Here is a 24,321-nt window from a genome sequence, read left to right on the forward strand (position 1 = left end):
GTTTTTTGGTTTTTTGCTTTGTTTTTTGTTTTCTTGTGTGTTTTTTTGAGGGGGCCAATAGAGTTTACAAACAATTCTTAATGACTGGTGGCTCTTGGGACTAATAATGGAGTGAAAACATGAAGTCCACAGGAAGATGTTCCCCAGTGATTTCAACCAATGGGTTAGAGAGGAGCATTCTCATATCTAAACACCATGCCCTGTCCCACCTGCGACAAAGGTGCCAGGCCACTGCGCATTGACTACCACTCCGGGCAGGGGCACGGGCACCAAGAGAGGGGAGTACAGGCTGCTCTGAGGGTTGGCGATGAGTTTGCAGCTGGGAGCCTCAGTGCCTCTTCCGTCCTTAACGTCCAAATCCATCAGAATTGGGCACCTGGGTGGCTTAGTCAGTTAAGCGTCTGACTTCAGCTCAGGTCACGATCTCATGGTTCGTGGGTTTGAGCCCCGCATCGGGCTCTCTGCTGTCAGCATCAAGCCTGCTTTGAATCCTCTGCCCCCTTCTCTCTCTGCCCACTGCTTGCACACGCTTTCCCTCTCAAAAAAAAATGAACATTTTTTAAAAAATCCATCAGAATTTCAAACATCGTGGGAGTTTGTGGCGATTATTGGAAATTTTACTCGGGAATTATAAAGCAAACATCTCGTGTAAACAGGAGGCCTATGTGACTTTATAAATTATCTAGAGAACGTCCTCAAACCAATCAAAAGTAATGCCGAAATCTTAGTCACAGTCACCCAAAGATTTCTTCCCCTCACTGCAAAAAAGCTCCCGCCTTAAGTCAGGAAGGCCGGCTAACTGATTACAATAAGGATCGTGCTGTTCACGCTCTTGAATAATAAAAGTACACAGCCCTCCTTTTTTTAGCCTCTATGGCATTTCCTCGCTAATGCTATTCCAGCTGGGGAGTCCTCTGCTTCAATAATGTTGGGATTCTCCGCACTTCTACCGCTGAGCTCTTTTGACAGACAGAAACAACTCCCAAAGCAAAGGCTGGCTACAGCGGGGGGACCTCAGGCTCTGTCAGGAGCCTTCTTGTGGTCGTTGTAGCTGACACCACCAATGCCCTCCAGGATATTCATGGGCAGAGGAAACACAATGGTGGAATTCTTCTCTGTGGCTACGGTGGTTAAGGTTTGCAGGTAACGCAGCTGCAGGGCTATGGGGGACTCGGCCAGCACCAGGGAGGCTGACTTCAGAGATTTGGAAGCATTCATTTCCCCTTCCGCTGCAAGGACCTAAAGGGACGGAAATAAAAAAAAGTTCAGACATCAAAGTTTACAGGTGTAACTTGTGCTTTCTGCTTCCGGTGGCTGCGGCGGCTGCATACAGATGCCTCCCTGCCAGCCCCCACTTTCCCACAAGGGTCTCTTCTTGCTTCGTTGGTGAGGGTGAGAGTTTCACGTCTTAATGTGATCAGGGGAATATGAAGAGGTTGCGGGAAGCCGGGAGAGACTGTACAAATGAGGAGCCCCCAGATTTCATGTGCAAACAAAATAAAAGCCCTGACTTTAACTCAAACTAAAAGAAGTCTGAAATTCAAAGCCTCCAACTGGCTTCTTTCTGGGGTTTTCACTTATCCTAGGAGATGTTTTTCTTCTATTCTGTTGTCAGCTTCGCCTCATTCTTGCAACATGAGAACCGTTTGAAGCTCTCTCTGCTCTTGACTACAAGTGCCACTCTCATAATACTAGAAGGCTCCCTTTAGAGCTCCCTCCCCTCCTAGTTCTCTCCTGCCCAAGACCGGCTTGCCACTAGGTTGCCCCAGCCCAGCCGTGAGCGCTCTTTGCCTCTGTGCCAAAGCGCCCTCCAAGCCCACTGCTGAGAAGCCGCTGGAGCTTTGCAGATTAATGAGAGCTGGGGAAGGGATGGGAGCAGAGGAAAACTTGCATTGGTTCACAAGGAAGATTCTGAAGAGGGTACGCGAAAGGTTTCTCTCAGTGGGCTCTTTTTTTAACGTTTATTCATTTATTTTGAGAGAGAGAGAGAAAGAGAGAATCTCAAGCAGGCTCCCCACTTAGCGTGGAGCCTGAGGCAGGGCTCGATCCCACGACGGTGAGATCGCGACCTGTGCTGAAATCAAGAGTCAGACGCTTCGCCAACTGAGGCACCCAGGCGCCCCCCATCTTAGTTGGTTGCTGACACTCTAGGAAACCCATCCATGTAGACGTGAAGACCGTAGGTCCAACAGATTCAAGAGCATTCGAGGCCAGGCTATGCTCGCATTTTGTAATTCTGACCTGGATTGCATTTAATTACCACCACCACTCCCTTTTAATCCAGTAGGCACTTTAACAATAATGTTCAAAAGACAGGCACCGGTTGGCTACCTCAGAATTACCGGCTTTCAGATGGTGAGTATACCTAGTGTGATGAGCACGGATTAATGTACAGGATTGTTGAATCAGTGTGTTGCACACCTGAAACTAATCTAGCTTTGCCAGTTATACTTCAATTAAAAAAAAACAAACCACACACAGTCGTTAGCTTTAAAAAGTGTAGATTCCTGGGGGCACCTGGGTGGCTCAGTCGGTTGAACGTCCGACTTGGGCTCAGGTCATGATCTCGCGGTCCGTGAGTTCGAGCCCCGCGTCGGGCTCTGTGCTGACGGCTCAGAGCCCGGAGCCTGTTTCGGATTCTGTGTCTCCCTCTCTCTCTGCCCCTCCCCTGTTCATGCTCTGTCTCTCACTGTCTCAAAAATAAGCTTTAAAAAATAAATAAATAAAAAATAAAAAATGTAGATTCCTGAGCCACAAGAAACTCTGCTTCGCTGAGTCCGAGGCGAGGCCTGGGAATTAGTGTTTGCTGCCTTAAGTTCTCTCTAGGAGACTCTGAAATGCAGCCCGACTTAGGACCCGCCTCGCGGAGTCACCCCTGACCCGAGACCTATTGCCAGACTTCCTCAAGGTACGTGAAGCTGCCCATTACCTTTTAATTCGGGAAGAAATTCGCAGTAAAGACCGTGAAAAAGAAACCCTTTTCTTAACAAAATAATGGAAAACGCCTGATCTTCCATTCAAGGTCTGTTCCTGTCTGCTCCAAGGGGAGGCATCTTGCAGTGTAGACAGAGTAGCCCTTACCCTGGCCCTGGCTTCCCGGGTCGCCTCTGCCTCGGCTGCCATGGATCTCTGTAACTGCATGGGAATCCGGACGTCTTTGATTTCCACTCGGGCCACCCGGATCCCCCACAGCTCGGTGGCATCATCAAGTAAGGTCTGTTTCCAAAGCAAAAGAAAGGCCACGGTTCAGAAGACAGGTGATATTACGGACATGCTTTCTATTTGCAAGAGAAATCCCTCTTCTTTTTCTCCTTTTGTATTCACGGCATTTGGAGTAGGACCGTTTGGGAAGGAATAGGAGTCCTTACCGACCACGTCCAGAAATTGAAGTGAATCCCAGGAAGGATTCAGAAGCATAGCCGGATAGATCTTTCAAAAGCTATCAGGATTGACCCCCAAACTATTCCTAATGTCATCCACCTAGAGCTGAGCAAATAGCCCACATTTTCTTGCCACGGACATCAAGCAGGCAGCAGCACACTGGCTCCTCAGACATTCCTGGATTTTGTCCTGGCTCTGCCATTTGCATCTGTGCATCATTGGGCCAGTTGCTTAACCTCTCTGATTCTTAGTTTTCTCATCCTTAAAAGGTTTCCTTTCAGGATTTTCGTGAGACTTGGAGACTATATATGTAAGAAATCTACCAGTGCCTCACGGTAACTCAATAAATACCGTAGGGTACTTTTTGAGATATTATGTGCCTTGCTCCATTTAACCTCTGCCCTGTGTCCAGTTTTAAACAGGTAGCCAGGCACAATTTTTTTTTTTTTTTTTTTTTTTTTTTTTTGTAGAGCACAAGCAGCCTATAATCAAAGATGTTTTTGTCCTTTGTAAAAACTTAAGACCACCCTAGGATAGCACGTCGGTTATCCTGGATGGGGAGGGATGAAAAAAAAACTGCCTTGCGAAACAGTAAGATCAGACAAGCAGTAGAGATCTCTGTGCTACCAAATGGCAAGTGATCTCTCGCCTTTCCACGACGTCTGCAGAACCCGGGGAGATGGGGAGACCTCCCAAGGAGCCAGTGACCAGACTGTGGCAGGGGAAACATCCAACTTGTCAAACTCATGGGGCTCTTACAAATGATTTGGAGGGTCATGCAGAACTGATATTATCTCATGAAACCTTGGGGACTCTGTGCCACGGTAGGGACTGAGGAGATGCCAAGACCGAAGTGAATTTCCTCCCTAAGGTACGGAAGGGAGGCTCAGAATCAAAACATAATTGATTTTAAAAACATACAGAAATCTGTCTATAAACTGGGGTGTGCAAGAGGTGAGGAGGCTGCCTGCAACATCCTCATCAATATTATAATTATGGTTACTACCAATGTTATTCCTGATATTGGTAGTGTCATGTCAGATTTTCCAGGGATGGCAGGCCCGTGCTGTCTCCATCGAATCCTGTTTTAATATTCCACTTACATGCAGAAACACATAGCCTGACTGAGAAATGGCAGCCCCTCTTCTGGAGTAACCTAAGCTAAAAAGGACTCTAAGCTCTTCAGAAAATCTAAGTCATGAACAATGAGTCATGAACAATAAGTCGTGAACAATGCTAAGTCATAATTTCGAATTCCAAACAAAATGGGTGAAATGTACAATTCCTATGGCTCCCCTTCTCCTGCTCCAAAATTTAAATCCACCTTGTAGATTGGGTGGCTCAGTCGGTTAAGCGTCCGACTTCAGCTCAGGCCATGATCTCACTAGTCGCGAGTTCGAGCCCCGCGTCGGGCTTTGCGCTGACAGCTCGGAGCCCGGAGCCTGCTTCAGATTCTCCCTCTCCCTCTCTCAAATATAAAATAAAAGATTAAAAATTTTTTTAAATAAATAAATACATAAACAAAATCTACACCTTGTGATTAGAAAGGAATAAAACCAAAAACTGAGGCCCAATGTTTACAGCGGCCCTGTGTGTGTGTGTGTGTGTGTGTGCGTATGGTTTTTGTGTGAGTGCGTGTGCATGCACGTGAGAGGGGTTCTTAGAACTGCTGATGTTTGGTGATTACTGATCATTAAAATGAACCAACTAAAGATACGGGCTTTTCATTCCCAGCATCTTTACCTGGATGCTGTGGGCAATCTCCTCTCGGCCAGCTAAGATTTGGGACAAGGTCTGCGTCCCTAAGACATTTCTCAGAGTCGTCTGAGCCAACAGAAACGTGGCTTGGTGGACATCGTTGATGTTAGCCACTGCAGAGACAGCACTATGGATTCTGTAATAGACGACTCCATCCACTTGGGTAGTCACAGAGTCTCTGGTGAGGATCTGGAGGGCGAGAACAGGGAAAAGCACGTGTGTACTACGACTTGCACAGCGACTAACAAAGTGCCAGCCAGCCTAAGAGCCCTCTCCACGGGAGGAGAGCGTTAATGATTACGGCTCGTGCCAGCATCACCCAAAATCCGCCCTGGCTTGAATACAACATCATTGTAGTTGGCGACAAAAATTCCTATACGTTTGTAGTCCGTCCCCAGCCCCGTAACTTCATCTCGGGGAAGTCTTACACCCCGTGGCCTGAGGCCCTTGATTTGCGCTGGTGAGAATCAGCACTTGTATTTTACATGTAGCAAGAGCACCTCTCTGGAACTCTCTCTAAACAGAGGTAGAATGCTTGTCTCCCTGATGCCTGAAAACTTTTTGGTTTTCAGTTTTTATCACATTTGACGAACAGCAGTGCTTGTTGGAAAACATAGATGTCACCGGAGACCGCGTTCTGCATTCAGACAGAGAGGATGTTCTATAGTCTATATTTTACAGAGGCTCTGCCTTAATTGTTCTGAGTGAGGTGACAAGGGTCTTTGCAGCCAGTGAGAGATCTCTGGCAGTACCATAGGAGCAGAACTTAGGCCTCCCCTCTCCCATCTAGAACTGTTGATGAAAAGGCCCACGATAAGTTGCAAGGCATCCCAAACGCTCTCATGACACAGGCCGAATCCCAAAGTAAGGACTCTTCAGTTCCCACCAGTGGCATGGTGAGAGGATTGCCGGGTCTTGACCGAGTTTCCTGGGCCAGAGAAAAGAAAACTAACGTTGACTCATAACCCTCTCGTCACCTCTGCCCTCCCACACTGTAGGTCCCACTCCCATTTTCTTTCCTCTTCGTGAATCCTTCTGGTTATTAGTAACTCTGTTTCTCCTCCCTTTTTGCCCAGTTACTGGTCTTGGATATTTATTTACAGTGCTTTAAGAACTGAAAATAGTTATTGGAAATCCAAATGCCAGTGGGCTCTGTGCAATGTCTGTTCTTTCCCCAGGCCCAGCCACTGTGCTCTATCCACTCACTATATATATCTATATATATCTATATCTATATCTATATCTATATCTATATCTATATATCACCTTCTCGAAAGATGACAGCAAGGATAATATCATAACCAAACCCTGCCCTCCACCAAATTAAATTTAGCTCCTTTATACAACTTACCTGACTTTTCCGAGCATCTTGTCTATTGTTCCCCACCCCAGATTCTCTGCCAACTGTACCTTTTCTCTCTATCCTCTGGCACTTTCCCCTCCCAGCCATTCCAAGGCTTAGAGCAATCCAACCCTTGCCCTTGGCTTTATTCTCAAAGCAAAGCCCAGTGGTTTTAGGACCCACCCTCGGCTTCTCAAGCAGGCCTCCTATAGTTCGAAAACGAACTGTAAAATGTCAACTGGCCATGTAATGGGGAAGATACAGGTTTTATTTCTAGTGATTTAGCTTTAACCAGTATTACCTCTTGTGGAGGAATGTTGCAGGTAACAGTTCGGAGATCAACTTTGACAAACACATCGATGCAGGGCAGGACCAGGATCAAGCCTAAGAAAATGAAAATAGAGCTTAAAATCTTACCTTATGGTAAATAAGTACAACAAATAATATCCTAGTTATGTGATACATTATTTTTAAGGATTTTTGTTTTAGTTTATTTATGTATTTTGAGAGGGAGACAGAGAGAGAGAGAGGGAAAGAGAGTATGCTTGTGATCAGGGGAGGGTAAGCAAGAGGGAGAGAGATTTCCAAGAGGCTCTGCATTGTCAGCACTGAGCCTGACCTGGGGCTCCAGCTCATGAACTGCGAGATCATGACCATGAGATCATGACCTGAGCCGAAATCAAGAGTTGGACGTTTAACCGATTAAGCCACCCGGATGCCCTACAAGTGTCTTGACCAAAATACACCTCTAGGACAATGCTAGGCAGTGTGTTGGTCGGTTAGAGGGCCTCCTGATACGGCTAATATCCTTTACATGTAACTTAATCCGCACAACTAGTTATTATTGTTAGGTTAGAGAGGGAGGGAGCCAAACCATAAGAGACTCTTAAAAACTGAGAATAAACTGAGGGTTGATGGGGGATGGGAAGGAGGGGAAAGTGGATGATGGGCATTGAGGAGGGCACTTATTGGGATGAGCACTGGGTGTTGTATGGAAACCAATGTGACAAATTTCATATAAAAAAAAAGAATTGGCAAAACTTATTATTAATACTTGCATTATTAAAGCATAATGGACAATTTACAAAAGCGAAGAGGTTTTCCATTAGCAATTTGGCTTGTTTCCCTCTAGTTCTTATGGCTTTCTGAGGTAACTCATTAGCCCCAGAGACACGTATGACGAGAGTTGTTATCCTGGGACATCTAGTGGTGAAATCTTCTGGGAAAACTCATTTAAGAGAGATACAGTTTTCTCTAGAGTCCTCCAAGTTATCCAACTTTACCCTGCTTATACATTTGGCCGCACCAAATGCAACATAACCAACAAGGGGTCAACCTTGGTCTGATACACGTGAGTTGGATGACTCTAACACTTCTATTTGGACAAACTCAGGAGACCATCCATCATAAATAATTCTTGCATTCTTTCTCTTAGGTCCTTTACAGAGTTACACAAGTAGGATTATACTACTTGAAATGACCAACTGTCTTTAGCAAGCTTCTGCTTTTGAGATTTCTTATATTTTTTTATGCAACAGGTATCTGAGTGCCTGCCATGGTGCATGGTCAAGTGCAGAGCACTTGCAGTATCACGGTGGATAGGAGAGTTCCTGCCCGCCGGAGGGGTTATAGTCCAGCTGGACAGGGAACGTGTTCACTCACATACATCATAACAAGGAGAAGGAAACAGATGTTATTAGAGAGGTATTGCAGATAACCCGCCTTTTTCATGTATCCTCTAGGATGCTATTTTTGGTGACCTCTCCTTTCAAAATATTAGAATTTATCCTATGAAATTGTCATGTTTGAGAGTCAAAAACAAATATTAGCCACTTCATATAGTTCAACTACATGTAGACCAAGAGAAGTGACGAGAATTAAATCAATATCTAACTTCTAGAGTTTTAGTACCTCAGACCTTCTCATGCCCCCTCTCCCAAACCCCATCCTTTTACAACATGAATTTAGAACACTCTTCATTCTAAGAGCAAAGATGAAAAGAAATACTACCTTTGGCCAAAGGAGTTCTACAATGGTTTCCAGCTCTATATTTCTATTAATCTACTTGCCAGAAGAGGAAATTGCCTTTTACTTTTCCATTAGCTCTTTTCGAAGACTGGGAATCAAAAACCAGCTCCTGGAATATTCTTCTTGAGTAATTTAATCATCTACCTTGGCCATTTACTCCTTCCCCTCATTCTTCAGTCACTCCTTTAGTGGTCTCGGTAATAAGTGACATCCAGCCAATGTAACAGAGCCACTGTTTGCTCAGGTTCATTGAATCTCTCGGAGGGAAATGTTAAGAAACAGAACCAGATTTCCAAACTCTCAAACTAATGGTTTAGTGGTCATTCATATTAACTTGCATAACAGAACCACATCCTTCAATTGTACAGAGAGGCAAGGGTTCCAGCTTCCTGTGATTTTTTTTTCTTCTCAGTAGAAGGTGCCAGGAAAAGTTTTGGTGGCAATAGTCATAGTATTAGGTGCCCGTGATCCTTGTCAGGGGCACCCACAGTGTCCTACCTGGCCCTCTGGCCTTGTCAGCTTGGATGCGTCCCAGTCGGAATACAACAGCACGTTCATACTCCTTAATGATCTAAGAGATTAAGGGACAGCATTTAGTCTTAATGGTTCATCAGCTCATACAGAGTCCAATTTATTTCCCAGGGTATTACCTTCAAGCACATCCATATGGAGACGGGGAAGGTAATGATCATCAACAGGACAGAAAGGGAAAACAGGATCCAGCCACATACACCAAGCCGTTTACTGCTGATGCCTAGAAAATGAGGAGGAAGCAAGCCTGTAATTTATGTGGTTCTTAGAAAAAGCCATTCAGCTGCATGAGTAAGGATGCTACCCAGACGGCTGGCCATGCCTGATGGCACTGAGGCGGAGATCTAAATCCATGCACACCTATAAATGCAGTAAACACACACACACACACACACACACACACACATGCACTCACTATTCACTCAGGGCTTTAGATTGAAATTGACCTGTCCCTCCCAAGCAAACTCTCATAGCAATCAATAATAATAACTACCATTCTATTTAGTAGGATTGACATGGTTTATAATCCTCAAAACATATAAAACACTGTTGCCCAGAGTATGGACTACCTACATCAGAATCACTAGGGTACCATTTTAAAAGACAACTTCCTTTGCCCCCAGGATTCTCCAGGTTGAAATTCAAGACAATCTTTTAGGGAGACAGGTAGGTATCATTACCCCCAAAGGGAGACAGTATGGCAGGAAAACCATTTTGAAGAGCCCAAGGTATGAGTTTCTATGAGAGATCTCTCACCTGCCGGTGCTGAGGTCTTAGGCAAGGCACTCAATCTTTCTAAGCCTCCACTTCCTCATCTATAGGCTGGGGATGGCAGTCAACTAGCTTGAAGGATTTGATGAGGACTAAATGAGATAATTTTTATATGGCACTTGGCCCATACATTAACATCTACGTTAGTAAATATATATTATTACTCTTATTCTCATTTTACAGATATTACAGGGACTTGTCAGCCACTGGTATTTGACATTTCTGACTTTTCACAGAATCTTGTTACACTGACTCATTACATTGGATGTCTTTTTGCTAATCCCACGTTATGATAACAGGGCCATTTTGGCTTAAAGACTATTGCCCTACAATGCTAACTTCAAATCAGACTCCAATCACTTAAAAACTTGGTAGCTTTCACCACTTCAATTACATAATTTCTCAGGTTTTCGAGCTCATGTTTGTAAAACCCACAGGTCTGGCTGACCCTGTATGCTTATTTTATTGTTTATATTCACTATTCCACCCTCTTTTTCGTTCTCATTCCTTCTCACTCTCCTCTTCTTGACGACCGCCCCACCTCACCCCACACTTCCTCCAACCGAGTCCTATTCTCCACACAAACACCCCAATTAACTGCACATAGTAGATACCTTCCCCCAGATAATTCCACAAACAACTTGCACTGTCTCCATTAATGCCTAAACCATGCACCTTACTGTCCACGTTAGAGACACAGGGTTATCGCTGCCCCTTCCCTGTTCAGCCGCGGAAGTCACGAGGTCTAACTGATGCCACCTCAAAAGCATCCTCACTTATCCACTTTACTGTTACTGGCTCGTCAGTGCCCACGCCAGAAGCGTATGAACATTCAGGAGAGTTCTAGGATTTTGCGCTTACAAACAATCTTGTGATGAGTGCTTTCTAATATGTGTTTTTACACACTTTATGTAGGGTAAATGCCTGGCAGTGAAAGCGTTAGGTCAAAGAGATGAGTATTGACAATTTTGTTAAGTGGTAAGTGCCCTTCAAAGACTTCAGACCACCCCACGCTGTCATCAATGGCACACTGTGACACCGCGGCTATTTCCACATGCTTCTCCTCACTAGATATTTTGAGTCTTCTCAATTATGACATTCCGACAGATGAGAAGCATCTAAGTTTTAGACACATATTTAGTATTAAAAACTTGGGGCAAATGCCCTTTAATAGGCTGTAGACACACGTAAAGATATACTCAATAGCAGTAAGGGCTGGCCTGCATACCCAAAGTTTACCCAGGCTCTGAGCTGTCAGCACAGAGCCCCACGCGGGGCTCGAACTCACGGACTGTGAGATCAAGACCTGAACTGAAGTCGGACGCTTAACCGACTGAGCCACCCAGGCGCCCCCAAAGTTTTTAAAATATCACCTTCCAAAGCCTCGGACCACACTGAAGTGGATGCGACTATCATTATGCAGGCTAAAAAGACATTTTGTACATTCTAATAGAATCTTTGCTGCATTTTGCTTATTAGTGCTTTTTAAACTACTGTCAATGACACAGCCTGTTTATAAACATTCTCATTGTAAAAAAAAAAAAAAAAAAAATCCAAAGCAACATGGATAAAACCAAAGTCCCCCTGACCGTCCTCCCCTTAGTCCACTTTTATCTAGAATGGTCCCATAGTTGTTGATTTCGTGCATTTCATTATAGACCGATTCAATGTATTTATATACATGTAACTATCATTAGAAAACATTTGGCTTCGGGGCCACTGGGTGGCTCAGTCAGTTAAGCATCCAACTTCAGATCAGGTCATGATCTCACAGTTCATGAGCTCAAGTCTGGCATTGGGCTCTGTGCTGACAGCTCAGAACCTGGAGCCTGCTGCAGATTGTGTGTGTCTCTCTCGCTGCCCCTCCCCTGCTTGTGCTCTCTCTCTCTTTCTCTCTCAAAAATAAATAAATATGCATTAAAAATGCTTACATTTGTAGATTTGGTGAGCCGTGGCACCACACTAAACTCCTTTTTTAAAAACCGAACGTATCTTAGAGATGCTTCATGTCAATACATGCAGATCGACCTCATTCTTCGTAATTACCGCACACTGCCCCCCCCCCTGAACCTGTGCTCGTACACGTTCTCTCGGGGACAAGTTGCACTTCCCTGGAATCTCGGTGACGTCGTTGCTATTCAGGCCCCTTGGGGTGTCCCGGGGCTGTGACTCCAGCAGGGCAAGGCACACAGGCAGCTGGGCTCCAACAAGGACACGAGCTACACTCTGTGCCCTGAGGGAGCGCTAGACGTTTCCAGACCAGCTACACTCTGAACACCACGCTGCATGAGCAAGTGTCTGCGGCGGAGAACCAGGCCCGTCCCCCCCCAACCGTCGGCATGCCTCCGGAGCCCCATCAAGCCCTTGCGTCACCAGCTGCCAGTGAGGCTCTGTTAGGTACTAAACGTGCTGAGAGACACAACAGATGAGAGTGTGATTAATCTGCCCAGATTTACCCTTGAGCATTAGCATCCCCCAGGCCACTACCGCTGGGAGAGTTGTGGAGCCAGGGGGTGTCATTAGCTGTCGTTAAAGTGGGGCTGGGAGCACAGTTACCCAGCTTCCCTGCAGGCCCAGCGGCCAGCCTGGCCAGCCAGCTGTACAGGCTTTGAGCAGAGGTGATCTTCCAGCCTCCCCTTCACAGAGAACCCACGAAGCAAGTGTTGGGAAGCGGGACCCAGGCTCCCCACTCTGACTGAGAAGATGGGCAGGGATTGTGTTACCAAGGATCTTCAGGAACCTCCCATCGCGCCTCCATTGCAGCCTCCACAAGGTTGCTGCAGGAGCCTTCCTGACGGAAGGAAAGGGCCCCATACAACCTCGGCATTAACCCGCTAAGCTCGCAGCACGCCTAATTCTCTCCCGCTTCCTCCAAATCCACGGAGGTGTCTTTTCGGTAACTGTCACAGTATCACATGGCCATCCTCGTACACTCACTGTCCAGCAGAGAACTGGGTTTTGCCACCCCCAACAAATTCCTCTCGATTTCTCATCCCTCCGTTTAGCAGTATTTTCCCAGTTCTAGACCAGGCATCGTGCTGGGGCTGAGGATACAAAGGAGGAGAAGATGGGGAACTTGCCAGCAAAGGTTCATGTCTGCAGGAGAGAGACAGGAGGGACAAGTCACAGGGTCGGGTCTTTGCTGTGCTGCCTTCTAGGAAATGTCTCCCTGGCAGAGTAAGCGGCGATTCCCTCCTGTATGTGGCTGTGACAAAGAACAGCAGTGTGTTCAGTCACTACACTTCCTTCGAGCTGGAAAGAGAAAGGCAGAGCCGTGACGCACAGAACCCGAGACCCTGCACTGGTGACCCTGGGGGTAACGACCCCGGGACTTTGAGTTGGAAGGACTTCAGGGATAACGGAGGCCAAGCCTTCATTTTGCAGCCCGAAAACTTCCTGGTTAGTGGTGTCGTCATCATCTTAATCTCTTTTTAGGTAAACTGGGACCCGCACGTCTCCCAAACTGACAGTAATTCCTGTGTGCCTTTAATGATTTAGGCAATGAGGCAAAACGGAGCCTCACTTACAGAGGCATGCCTCCGGGCCTTTGTTTCTGCATTTAGCCCCGGCCTGTAGCACCAGAGGAAACTTACATAACCTTTAGGACTAGGGGTAAACGCTTAAAGCAAGATTGATAATTTACTTGGGTGAGGCCAGGAAGTAAGGGAGATTATTCCAAATCCCCACTTATATGGCGCTCGAAGTAGAAATGAATTTTAGTAAAGCAGGCGAGGAGACTTGGTTGCTTATTTCTTACTTTGGCTCTGTCAATAGTATTTAAATATCAGGTCAATACTACATGCGACCCTTGCCGGCAGATCTGTGTTACTACAAAACAGTTATTTCTTCTCTAAGCAGAAATAGCTGTTTGGGTTTTTGTGACATTGTTTCAAAACGCCAGAACAGAAGGACATACACTACACATCAGGAAAATGAAAAGCAAAACCACAATGAGATAATAATACACGGCTTCCAGAGAGGCAAGTGTTAAGGACAGACAATACCACATTGTGGCAAGGTTGTGCCGCAGCGAACCCTCAGGTATGCAAATTGACACGATCAGCTTGAAAAACTATTTGAAAATATCTACTAAAGTTAAACACACTGACTCTATGACTCAGTCTTCAACTTCTAAGTAATACTTAAGAGAAATGAGAGGTAATGACAGTGAAAACACGTTCAAGAATGGTCATCGCAATTTTATTCATAAAATTCAAGAAATGTAGAGCCACCCTAATCCACCAATAGTAAAATGAATAAATAAAATTGTGGCATACTCATATAAAGGAGTACTACCCAGAAAGAAAAAAAGACAAAGCTACCGCCATATGCAAAATGCAGATGAATCTCAAAACAAAATATTGAGCAAAATAAGCCGGACCCAAGAGGGCACATGTTTTGATCCCATGTGTAATATACTTATTATATTATACTTATCTATATTCTTACCCTATGTATAAGAATATATACTGTAAGATCTCACTTATTTTGCATCATCTCATCCAAAAACAAGCAAAACTAATGTATTAGGTTTGAATTCAGAGTAGTAGCTGTCTCTAATTAATGGGGTTGGGTATTTTCTGGGAAGGGATGAGGAAACTTTCTAGGTGCTGTTATTTTCCATATCTCGATCAGGGTGGTGATCGCATAGACTTACACATATCAAGGCTGTGGAAATAAACAAAGACCAATCAAATGAGAACAGCAAAGTTTCTTTATCCAGAGCCTTGCTATCTGGCACAAGAGTCAGCCTCTGTCACTTGAGTTTTGTCAGAGACTGAAAGGCAGACAGAGGAGTCGGGGGGCTTCATGGTGGAAAAGGGGGAAGGCTTCAGGCGACTGGAGGCTGTTGGCATGGGGAAGCTACAGCTGGGCTCCCTGGAAGCCGGGCATCCCCTGTGATTGGGTAAAGGAGCAGACTTGGCTTTCTTTAGTTGGTCCTAAGTTGGAAGCAGGGACAAAAAGTAGAGAAGCTGTCAGTTATTTATCAAGTCCCGGCCCTTTGGGACTGATAGTTACAGAAGTTATTGTTTAGCTTCCTGAGTTGTCACTAGAGATAACAATCCAGTTTCTTGCAAGACTGACTTCCTGACAGGCTGGCTTCTTGGGCTGGTTATTACAGACAAAGGGGGTTGTTTTGGGGGACAGGCGGCTACAGGCTGGTTCTCAGAGTTCTATTTTTATATATGGTCCAGCCATTGTCTGTTTGTCTATTCAGTCTCTCCAGATAAACACTTAAGACCTGTGCACTTATGTGTATGTATCTCACACTTCAATAAATAGTTCAAACAGGGGTGCCTGGGTGGCTCAGTCGGTTAAGCGTCTGACTTCGGCTCAGGTCATGATCTCGAGGTCCGTGAGTTCGAGCCCCGCGTCGGGCTCTGTGCTGACAGCTCGAAGCCTGGAGCCTGTTTCAGATTCTGCGTCTCCCTCTCTCTCTGCCCCTCCCCCGCTCACACTCTATTTCTCAAAAATAAATAAACATTAAAAATCAATCAATCAATCAATCAAATATAAACCAGAGGATATAAGGTCAGGCTAGTATTGAGGATGGAAAACTCACTGCTTACTCTGCATTCTCAGAGAGAGGACAGACAGAATGGGAAACCTTCAGCAAAGCCAGCCTGTGGACAGATGGACACAGTGCCCAGCCCCGATGAGCAGTGGAGGCCCTGAGTCATTCACCGCACATTCTAATTGAGACGCCTTCACGTGAAAGTTGGATGACATCCTACTCACCACGCAAGCCACTTAAGTCTTAGTTTCCTCCTCTGTTAATACAATAATAACCAGTTGCGTGGATTAGGTTACATGTAAAGGATATTAGCCGTATCAGGAGGCCCTCTAACCGACCAACACACTGCCTAGCATTGTCCTAGAGGTGTATTTTGGTCAAGACACTTGTAGGGCACCCGGGTGGCTTAATCGGTTAAACGTCCAACTCTTGATTTCGGCTCAGGTCATGATCTCATGGTCATGATCTCGCAGTTCATGAGCTGGAGCCCCAGGTCAGGCTCAGTGCTGACAATGCAGAGCCTCTTGGGAATCTCTCTCCCTCTCGCTTACCCTCCCCTGATCACAAGCATGCTCTCTTTCCCTCTCTCTCTCTGTCTCCCTCTCAAAATACATAAACTTAAAAAAAAAAAAAAAAAAAAGTCTTAACATTTCCATCAGATTGACTAAACATTAAACAGATTTTTATAGATTCTTGGCCCCTGATCTCTGTTTTCTTAGAGCATTTTCTTTAGAAACACTTATGGTAAGTTCTTTCTCTGCCCCTTCAAGACATAAATCTTCTTTTTTTTTTTTTTTATGTTTGTATGTTTGTTTGTTTGCTTGTTTTGAGAGAGAGAGATCAGTGGAGGGACAGAGAGACAGGGAGACAGAGAATCTAGAGCAGGCTCTGTGCTGACAGCACAGAGCTTGACACGGGGCTTGAACCCACAACCTGTGAGATCATGAACTAAGCCCAGATCATGACCTGAGCCAAAATCAAGAGTCTGACCACTTAACCAACTGAGCCAACCAGGCACCCCAAGACATAAATCTTTTTTTTTTTTTAATTTTTTTTTTTTAATGTTTATTTATTTTTGAGACAGGGAGAGACAGAGCATGAATGGCGGAGGGGCAGAGAGAGAGGGAGACACAGAATCGGAAGCAGGCTCCAGGCTCCGAGCCATCAGCCCAGAGCCTGACACGGGGCTCGAACTCACGAACCGTGAGATCGTGACCTGAGCTGAAGTCGGACGCTCAACCGACTGAGCCACCCAGGCGCCCCCATAAATCTTTTTAAAAAAGGTTTTTAAAAGCCTCTTGCTAGGATTATTTTCTCAAGGACCTGAGAGCCCTTCTTTTGAAATGTAATCCTCTAAGAAGGTAGCACTCCTGGGGTGCCTGGGTGGCTTGGTCGGTTAAGCATCCGACTTCACACTGAGTTGTGGCCTCTCTCCTCTATTGCAATAGCCTTCACTAAGTCTTTTAACTTTGGTGCATTTTTTTACTCTGAGCACTTACATAATATTTTATTTATTTATTTATTTATTTATTTATTTATTTGGTAATTTGCTTTCTTTTACCAGATAAGATTCTACATATGCATTGTGGATATTCTGGTCCATCCAGATGATGGCCCCTCTATGTGGGCAAGAACGACATTTTCAAGAATGTACAATAAATCCCTACCCCTGAATGTATCTGCCTCCTAAAGTAAAGGAGCCCCTGACTGTAAGTTCTTACTTAAAGAAAGAGAGAGAGAAAGAGACTAGATCTTCAGTGCAAAACTACTAAATCAGAGCTACGTGGTGATCTTATCGTCGCTACACCTATGACTACCACATTTCATAACCATGAAGGTTCTCTAAAATGTGATAATTACGTCTCACCCACAGAACGATGATCGGTGCTGAATAGTTATGTGAACCTGACGACACACGTATACTGATTTCCTTTGTGCCGTGGGGTCTCTTATAGAAATATGGAAGACATATTTTGAAATAGAATGTTTAAATGTTCAAGAAGGTGTAAAAATAACTGCTTCTAACGCCTTATGCCCTCCCACCTTCAGCTTAAGAATTCAAGCACGGCCAACCCAAGGGAAGCCCCTCGTGCGGCCCGTGTCATGACCTCCCCCCAGAGGAACCTTGCCTGCAGCCTCCTCACGATGAGTTCCAATGAGCCTTCATCCCATCAGTCAAATGCAGCAACACCCAAGCTCACGTTAGGAGACCAGGCTTGACACACGGGCTCTGAGGAAATCTTCAATTCAGTTTTTCAGGTGGCAGGGCTTTGGTCTGTCACCTCTGGGTCTAGCTGACTAAGCCACATGCTAACAGCACACAAACCCCTGTATTAGAGTTAAGCACGAGTGTCCTCACACATCTTTGTGCCTCTGCGTGGGCCTTTGTGGCCCCCAGCCCCCCTTCACGTCCCCCATTCTCCTCTCCCTCACCTGGCCACACCGCTCCCCTCACTCGTCACCTCTTCTAGGAAGAGTCTTCTCTCTCACCCCCACCTTTGGGCGCTCCTCTTCTGACTTTCTCGTACACCCTCCATCGTGGCTTTTCATAGGACGTTGTAATTTTCAGCTAACTCGTGTGTCTTGCCTGGAGATTTGTGGGGCTTTGAGAGCAGGCATTTAATTTTTAGGTCTCCATCTCTTGACACACGGTAGATTTTAAATTCATTCATCAAACGAATGAGGTGAATGGCAACCAAATGCACCAAATGATCAAAAATGATGCTCAAAAACAAACAAAAAAAAGGATGATGTTCAGCAGCACAATAGATTTAGTGATCAGTTTGACGCCTCTTGTCTGGAAATAATGATCCGTCGGAAGAGATTCTGCCTGCTCTCCAGGGAGGCAATTAAACTGAGAACCATCTGGCCTCACATTTTGTCCTTCACGCTACTGCTGTACCAAACCCCCATACCATTATGAGAAGAAAACGAAGAACATGTTTTCCTTATGAAGGCGTCCAGAATGAGCCTCCCCAGAACGGGCTGCTTTGGCACACGGATTATTCTGAACTGCAGGTATGCAAGGCCCAAAAGACTCAAGAAGAGCTTTTGGTCCAGGAAGAGATCATCGGAGATCATTACAAAGGGTGTGGTTAGCCAAGGGGAGATGGGCAGGACCTGTTCGTTTAAATTCCTCTCCGCGTCCCACGGTTTCTGCCTGGTATGACCAACATTTATTTACCAAACGTTTGCTCTTCTCCCCTTCCTGTGTGTTGGAAGCCCCAGCCCACCGCCCCCTTCTTCTTAGCTCAGGCTGGCACATAACCCTCAATCGCCTGACTGTCGTAGAGCCTCTCGCGTTCATGCCAGGTGTTTTTCTCCCGCGAGTTGTCTTACATTCATTTAATTAGTAGACCCACCAAAGAACCTAAAAGGGTAGAGAAAAGGTTTGTCTTCTCCCCTGCTTGCGTCATTCTTCTGTCTCCTCAACCTCCCTTTTCTGTATGAAATAACAGCATGGCCAACAGCAACAACAAATACTTTGTCCTTAAGATTTAGGTGCAGTCTCGTGATAGTGTTATTTATGACACGGGTAAGTAAAAAACTCTCTGAGAGTCCAGTGGAGAGATAATGAAGCAAACCACCACATACCCACACAATATCACATCATGGATATTTTTGTAAACAATTTATGAAAACATGAAAATGCCTATGGTATGATGTTCAAAGAAAAAAGCAGGAGAAGGAAAAATTCTATGCACGATATGATCCCAATCAGCACAAAATACACGCATGGAAAAATATTGGAAGAAACTGACCCAAATATTAACAGTGGTTAATTCTGAACAGTGCGAGTATGATGGGTTTATACTGAAGGGGGTCAGAACAAATCTCCCCAAAGTGGGCTACTTTGGCATGTGAGTATTTGGAGGAGAAATCAAGACCCAGTGAGCTCAAGAGACATCTTTGCTCCTCCCTTAACTACCTAGAAGAACTTAAATCGGGGGGTTTTCCCAGAATGAGAGTTCTTACCAGAGATGAATTTTCTCTAAGTGACCCATCTCTGTGGCAGAGCAAACATGTAATTACCAAGCACCTGCTCTTATTGCCCTGAGAATTGCCCTCCTCCCCTTTGGGGCCCCAGGGCGCTGGCCCATTCCGTAGGTCAGGATGACATATGTACCTCATTTTCTCTTTCTGTCTTTGAACCTCTTATGCATGTGGGGTTCCTGTTTGTACACAGTTAGGTTTGATTATCTCCCGTTAGTCAGTCTCAGGTCAGTTTAATTCCGAGGCCAGCCAGAAGAGTCTTTGAAGGGTAAGGGGACATTTTTCCTCCTCCGCAAGACTGTCCTAAGTTTTCTTAAGTTTTGATACCTTTATAATATTAAAAGGGGATCTTTAAATAAGAAACTTAATCACATCAAGTAAAAAAAGAAAAAAAGTTCTTTCTGTTTCCACAGCAGGAACACCTGGATGCCTCCCAGGGGAAAAATAAAAAGCGTGTAGAACGAGATCACCTTCCCTGGGCCTGGGGATGTAGAGTTACAAGTTCTTCCTCTTTCTATTCACTTCCAATCCTGCGGAGATACAGTCAATGAAGTATAGTCTCAGCACCTTCCTGGTTCTTTCTTCAGAGAATCAAGGATTTTAGGTGCCCGACATAAAATCTGAAGTGAACCCCTCGTGGTAAATACTATCTTTTCATCACCTGTAAGTCATTTTCCCTCCTGCCTGTTTCTCTGAAATGTGCACCCAGCTTGCATCAAGGGATATTCTTCAGGGAAAACACAGAATTGCTAGAAAGAAATCCCGTGCTACTCGAAGTGTGGTCTCAGCCTGGCAACCTCACCAGCTTGCAACTTACTTGGATGCAAAATCGTGAGCCCATCCCGGAACTAGAGTACCAGGCTTTCCAGGGATGAGGACCAAAGCCCCTGTGTTGTAAAAAACTCCCTGGGAAAAATTTTTTTTCATATTAACATGGAGAAGAAATTCCAAGATTTGGATGATTAAGATTCCAATTGGCTTCACTTTAATCCTTAAAGAGAAAAGGAACAAAATAAGGAGTGTGAGAGAAGCCAACGGCTAATGAGTAGTGTCGTCCTGAGTTACATGAGTACGTTACATGAGTACGTGTAAACACGTGACATGAGTATGTGTTTAACAACCAGGTGGAGGGGGGGAGGGAGCCCTAATTTATAGCACTCTATAGATTTGATCTCCCCTGTGATGTCACCGAGCTTGGAGTTGGAAAGAGATGCACACTGGTGGCTTCCGGACGTTTGTGCCACAAGCTAGTGGCACAGTACTGCAGAAGTCTCCTGCTGGAGGTGACAACGAGGGCTCAATCACTCATTTAATTCCCTCAACATTTGTAAGTGGAAATTTCTGCACAGTTTGAAACACTAACTAAGGTCAGCTCCTTGACGTATCCAAGATGGAGGAGGGCAAGGGCGAACTCACCCCCCAAATCTCCAGAGAACGACCCGATACCACATCTCTCATAAACTGCCAAAAGCATATGAAGTCAGAAGTTGTGACATATAAGCTCCATGTCTGTTTGCACTGTGATAGTGCAGGGTTTTCACTAGATTTAAAACAACGAAAACCAAGTAACCCTGTGGACAGTTTTAAATATCTCACTGGTCTGGAGCTCCAGCCATACCCTTTTCCCAGCTGCTGCTTTCTCTTGTTGATGGGAAGCTAAAATGTCTCAGGAAACTTCTTGTTTAAAAAGATAATGGAAGGTACTCTCGAGAGACCTCCCTCTTAGCTTCCAAGGGATATTTACTGCCTCCAACATATCGATGTAGATAAATATCTCTACACGTATACTTTTCCTTTTGCAAATCGATAATGCCAAGTGTGTTCTCTATTTCTAGCTTTCACTGGGACTTCTTCAGCAGCATAAAGTATAGAGAAGGTGGGTAAGGACCCCCTCTCCCTCCTCACACATATGCACATACCTACACATGTATATCATCACTTTCTGGAAGTTCAACAAGTTTTTAAGCTCCCCCAAACTCAGTTTTCTCCCTCAAAATAAGATTATACAAGAAGCGACCTCAGAATTATTGTAGGATTTAAAAATCTGGGGCGCCTGGGTGGCTCAGTCGGTTGAGCGTCCAACTTCGGCTCAGGTCATGATCTCACGGTTCGTGAGTTCGAGCCCCGCGTCGGGCTCTGTGCTGACAGCTCAGGGACTGGAGCCTACCTCGGATTCTGTGTCTCCCTCTCGCTCTGCCCCTGCCCTGCTCGCACTCTGTCTCTGTCTCTCAAAAAGTGAATAAACGTTAAAAAAATATTTAAAAATATAACGTAAGCAAAATGCTTCATAATACCGACATGCCGTTCAAGGTAGTAGTTAGTGCTTATGGCCTAAGTTTTTATTTTCCTCAACTTTTCTCCATGTACCAAACATGATGCAGCTCAAACCAACTTTTCTTTTTAATCACAGCATCACCAGCTGATATTTGAAAATGGATACATTTTCTGTATCCTGAGGTCTTTGCTATGTAATGCAAAAAAAGAAAAACAAAGAGTGTAAAGACAAACACAAATTCTAGCTAACACTGAAGAAAAGAGCAGATGATAGACTGCTGTTTGAGAAGAAAAAACAAAGCCACAAAAAGCAATGAATCCAAAATCCTGGGCTCCAACTGGAATTGACGCCAGTCCCGATATGTATCAATCCCCTTCATGGGTAACCCTGTAACTCTCACAAATGCCACAACTCTCGCTCTGCTTAACGTACAAAAAACAAGCTTAGGGCAGAAAAGAGGGACTTACCCACTAAATTCTCTTTATCCAGCTTCTCGGGGGAAGATGCCCCAGGATCCATCTCATTCTTGAGAAGCTTTTATGCTTGGCCAATTTTCATGGGTTTGGAGCCAGGCCTGGGCTCCAGGCAGCACCCCGATGTGCTTGGGAGAGGGAAAGGAGACAGAGACGGAATGAGCGAGAGAGAGAAGTTCCTCGTCTTTCTGGAGCACCCCAAGGAGCAGTTTCCCTGGTGAAGGAAGCCCGTTAACATAAACAAAATGATTTCTTTCATGAATTCGGACTGCCTTTGTTCATAGAGAACATTCAAAAGAACATGACCTTTGCATCCTGTAAAACAGCTCTAGGTAATTCTCTACATCATTTATATTTCATAACACACTTTTATGCACCTTGTGTGATTTGTTCACCACAATGAACTGTTGATATAGTTTACCTATTCTTATGTTTCAGATGATGAGGTTTCATTCAATTCAATCTATACACTGTAGTGAGTGATCTTTTAAAACCTGAATCTGATCATGTTGCCATCCTGCTTAAAGTAATCCAATGACTGCCAACTCTTAGTATGGCAAAGACTAAAATTTTAAGTGCCCCCAAAGTTCCTGCTAGTCTGCCCCTCTCTCCCTTTCCTGTCTCACTCACATGGTAATCCCCTCACTCACTTGGCAAATAGCCACACTGACCTTCTATGAACCCCACTAAAGCTATCTGTGTCCTCTGTGCCACAGGGCCTTTGCATATGTTGCCACATGCACACTTCTCTGGATAATACTTGCTTCTTCCTCTAGACTAGGCGTTGGCTAACCACAGCCTGCTAGCCAAATTTGGTCTGCCACCTAGTTTTGTAAATAAAGTGTTACTGGAACACAGCCACATCCATTTGTTTCTGTGTTGGCTGTGGCCACTTTTGTACCACACCTGCATAGTTGAGTATTTGCTATAGACACCATGCAGCCTGCAAAGCCTGAAATATTTTCTATCTATCCCTTTACAGAAAATGTTTGATGACCCCTGAACTATACGATAACTTGCTTAAGGGGTGTGACTAGTTCTTTATTTTTTTGCCATGGCACCTGCAGCATTAGAACAACCCAGGCACATAGCTGATGCCCAACAGATACATGTAGAATGAATGAATAAGTAATTTGTCAACAATAACAGCTCACAAATGGCAACCCTGTTTCTCGAATTCAGGTCCCCAGGCTCCTGTCTCAGGAGGGCTTCTTTCATCATACCACTTACGGTCAAGGACAATGTAGGTCTTCCTCCACTACAGAAAGAGCCAATCTTCTACTTTAATGATGTTCATCTTTCTTATATCAATATTCCAAACAATATTTTGTTTCCCAGGTGTGAAAACAAAGCAATAAAGAACAAACTCGGATCTTTCCCAGGCCATCCTGTCTTTTCCGGTCTTTCTTCCCCAACTATCTAGCTATTGTCTTCTCCAAGATTGTGGGGTACTTTTGCCAACTACTCGAGACTCTTAATTGCCTCCTCTACAAACTCAAATTACAGTAATAGCCAAAAACTGTCACGCACAGTTTGTAATTATAAGAATTAATATGGAATATTAGAACTTTGGGAAAGGAGGCTAGGGACCAGAAACTCAGATTAAAACAGATACGTGTGCACAGAGTTAGTGTGTCTGCTGTAGAATACTTTTCTCTGCATTGTGCCCATACATCCTTGGTTATGGCTTGATGTGGAAATCATGCCAGAGGCACAGTGGGTAAGAAAGCAGGCCCTGGGCTCGCACCGCCTGGGTATAAAGAAGCCTTGGCTCTCCTACAAACTGATCATGTGACACTGGGTAACTCATTTACCACCCCCCCCCCTTCATGTTCTGTTTTGTTTTAATCTGTAAAATGGGTTTGATAATGGTCTCTATCAGAGTTGTCTGCATGAGAAGTATATGAAATGTTCCGTGTAAAATACTCATTATGTTATCAAATAATTACCAATGGATTAATACCATTAATAAATGGTGACTATTATTACCGTCGATGACAGCCGAGCGGCATTTCTCAGAATTCAGTTCTCTTTCTGAAATGAGGATGTTGGGCTAACCTTCACAGTACTCTTTCATCCTTGCCTCCAGCAAATGTATGCTTGAGTAGGGATTGATGAGGTGAATCAAAGCACTCCCCACCTCTCGCTTGCCTAAGGCTTCTCCAACTTGCTGCAAATTTGAAAACTGGGGGTCCGCCCCCGGTTCCCGGCTCTGTGAATCCGTGCATTCCACTCTGTTTCTTCCTGGCCTCTG

General features: G+C 44.9%; 1 protein-coding gene across 1 annotated transcript; it reads right to left on the minus strand.

Moving 5' to 3' along the window:
- Positions 1-609: 609 nt before the first annotated feature.
- On the minus strand, positions 610-22,207 carry STOML3 (stomatin like 3). Its single transcript, XM_049647436.1, has 7 exons — positions 22,062-22,207; positions 9,160-9,263; positions 9,008-9,080; positions 6,783-6,865; positions 5,125-5,328; positions 3,082-3,216; positions 610-1,239 (listed from the first exon to the last, which is right to left on the minus strand). The coding sequence occupies exons 1-7, from the start codon at positions 22,111-22,113 to the stop codon at positions 1,015-1,017; spliced, it is 876 nt and encodes a 291-aa protein (XP_049503393.1). The 5' UTR covers positions 22,114-22,207; the 3' UTR covers positions 610-1,014.
- Positions 22,208-24,321: the final 2,114 nt, after the last annotated feature.

The sequence above is a fragment of the Panthera uncia genome, assembly GCF_023721935.1.
Source record: "Panthera uncia isolate 11264 chromosome A1 unlocalized genomic scaffold, Puncia_PCG_1.0 HiC_scaffold_16, whole genome shotgun sequence".
Taxonomy (NCBI): Eukaryota; Metazoa; Chordata; class Mammalia; order Carnivora; family Felidae; genus Panthera; species Panthera uncia.

Bases quoted from the DNA above. Each gene is read 5' to 3' on its own strand.
- STOML3 (XM_049647436.1), bottom strand. From the start codon at position 22,113: ATGGATCCTGGGGCATCTTCCCCCGAGAAGCTGGATAAAGAGAATTTA. The intron at 6,866-9,007 runs GTAGGACACTGT...TCATTTTCTTAG, and splicing joins TGACAAGGCCAGAGGGCCAG to GCTTGATCCTGGTCCTGCCC. The intron at 1,240-3,081 runs GTAAGGGCTACT...CCGTCCCTTTAG, and splicing joins CCCGGGAAGCCAGGGCCAGG to GTCCTTGCAGCGGAAGGGGA.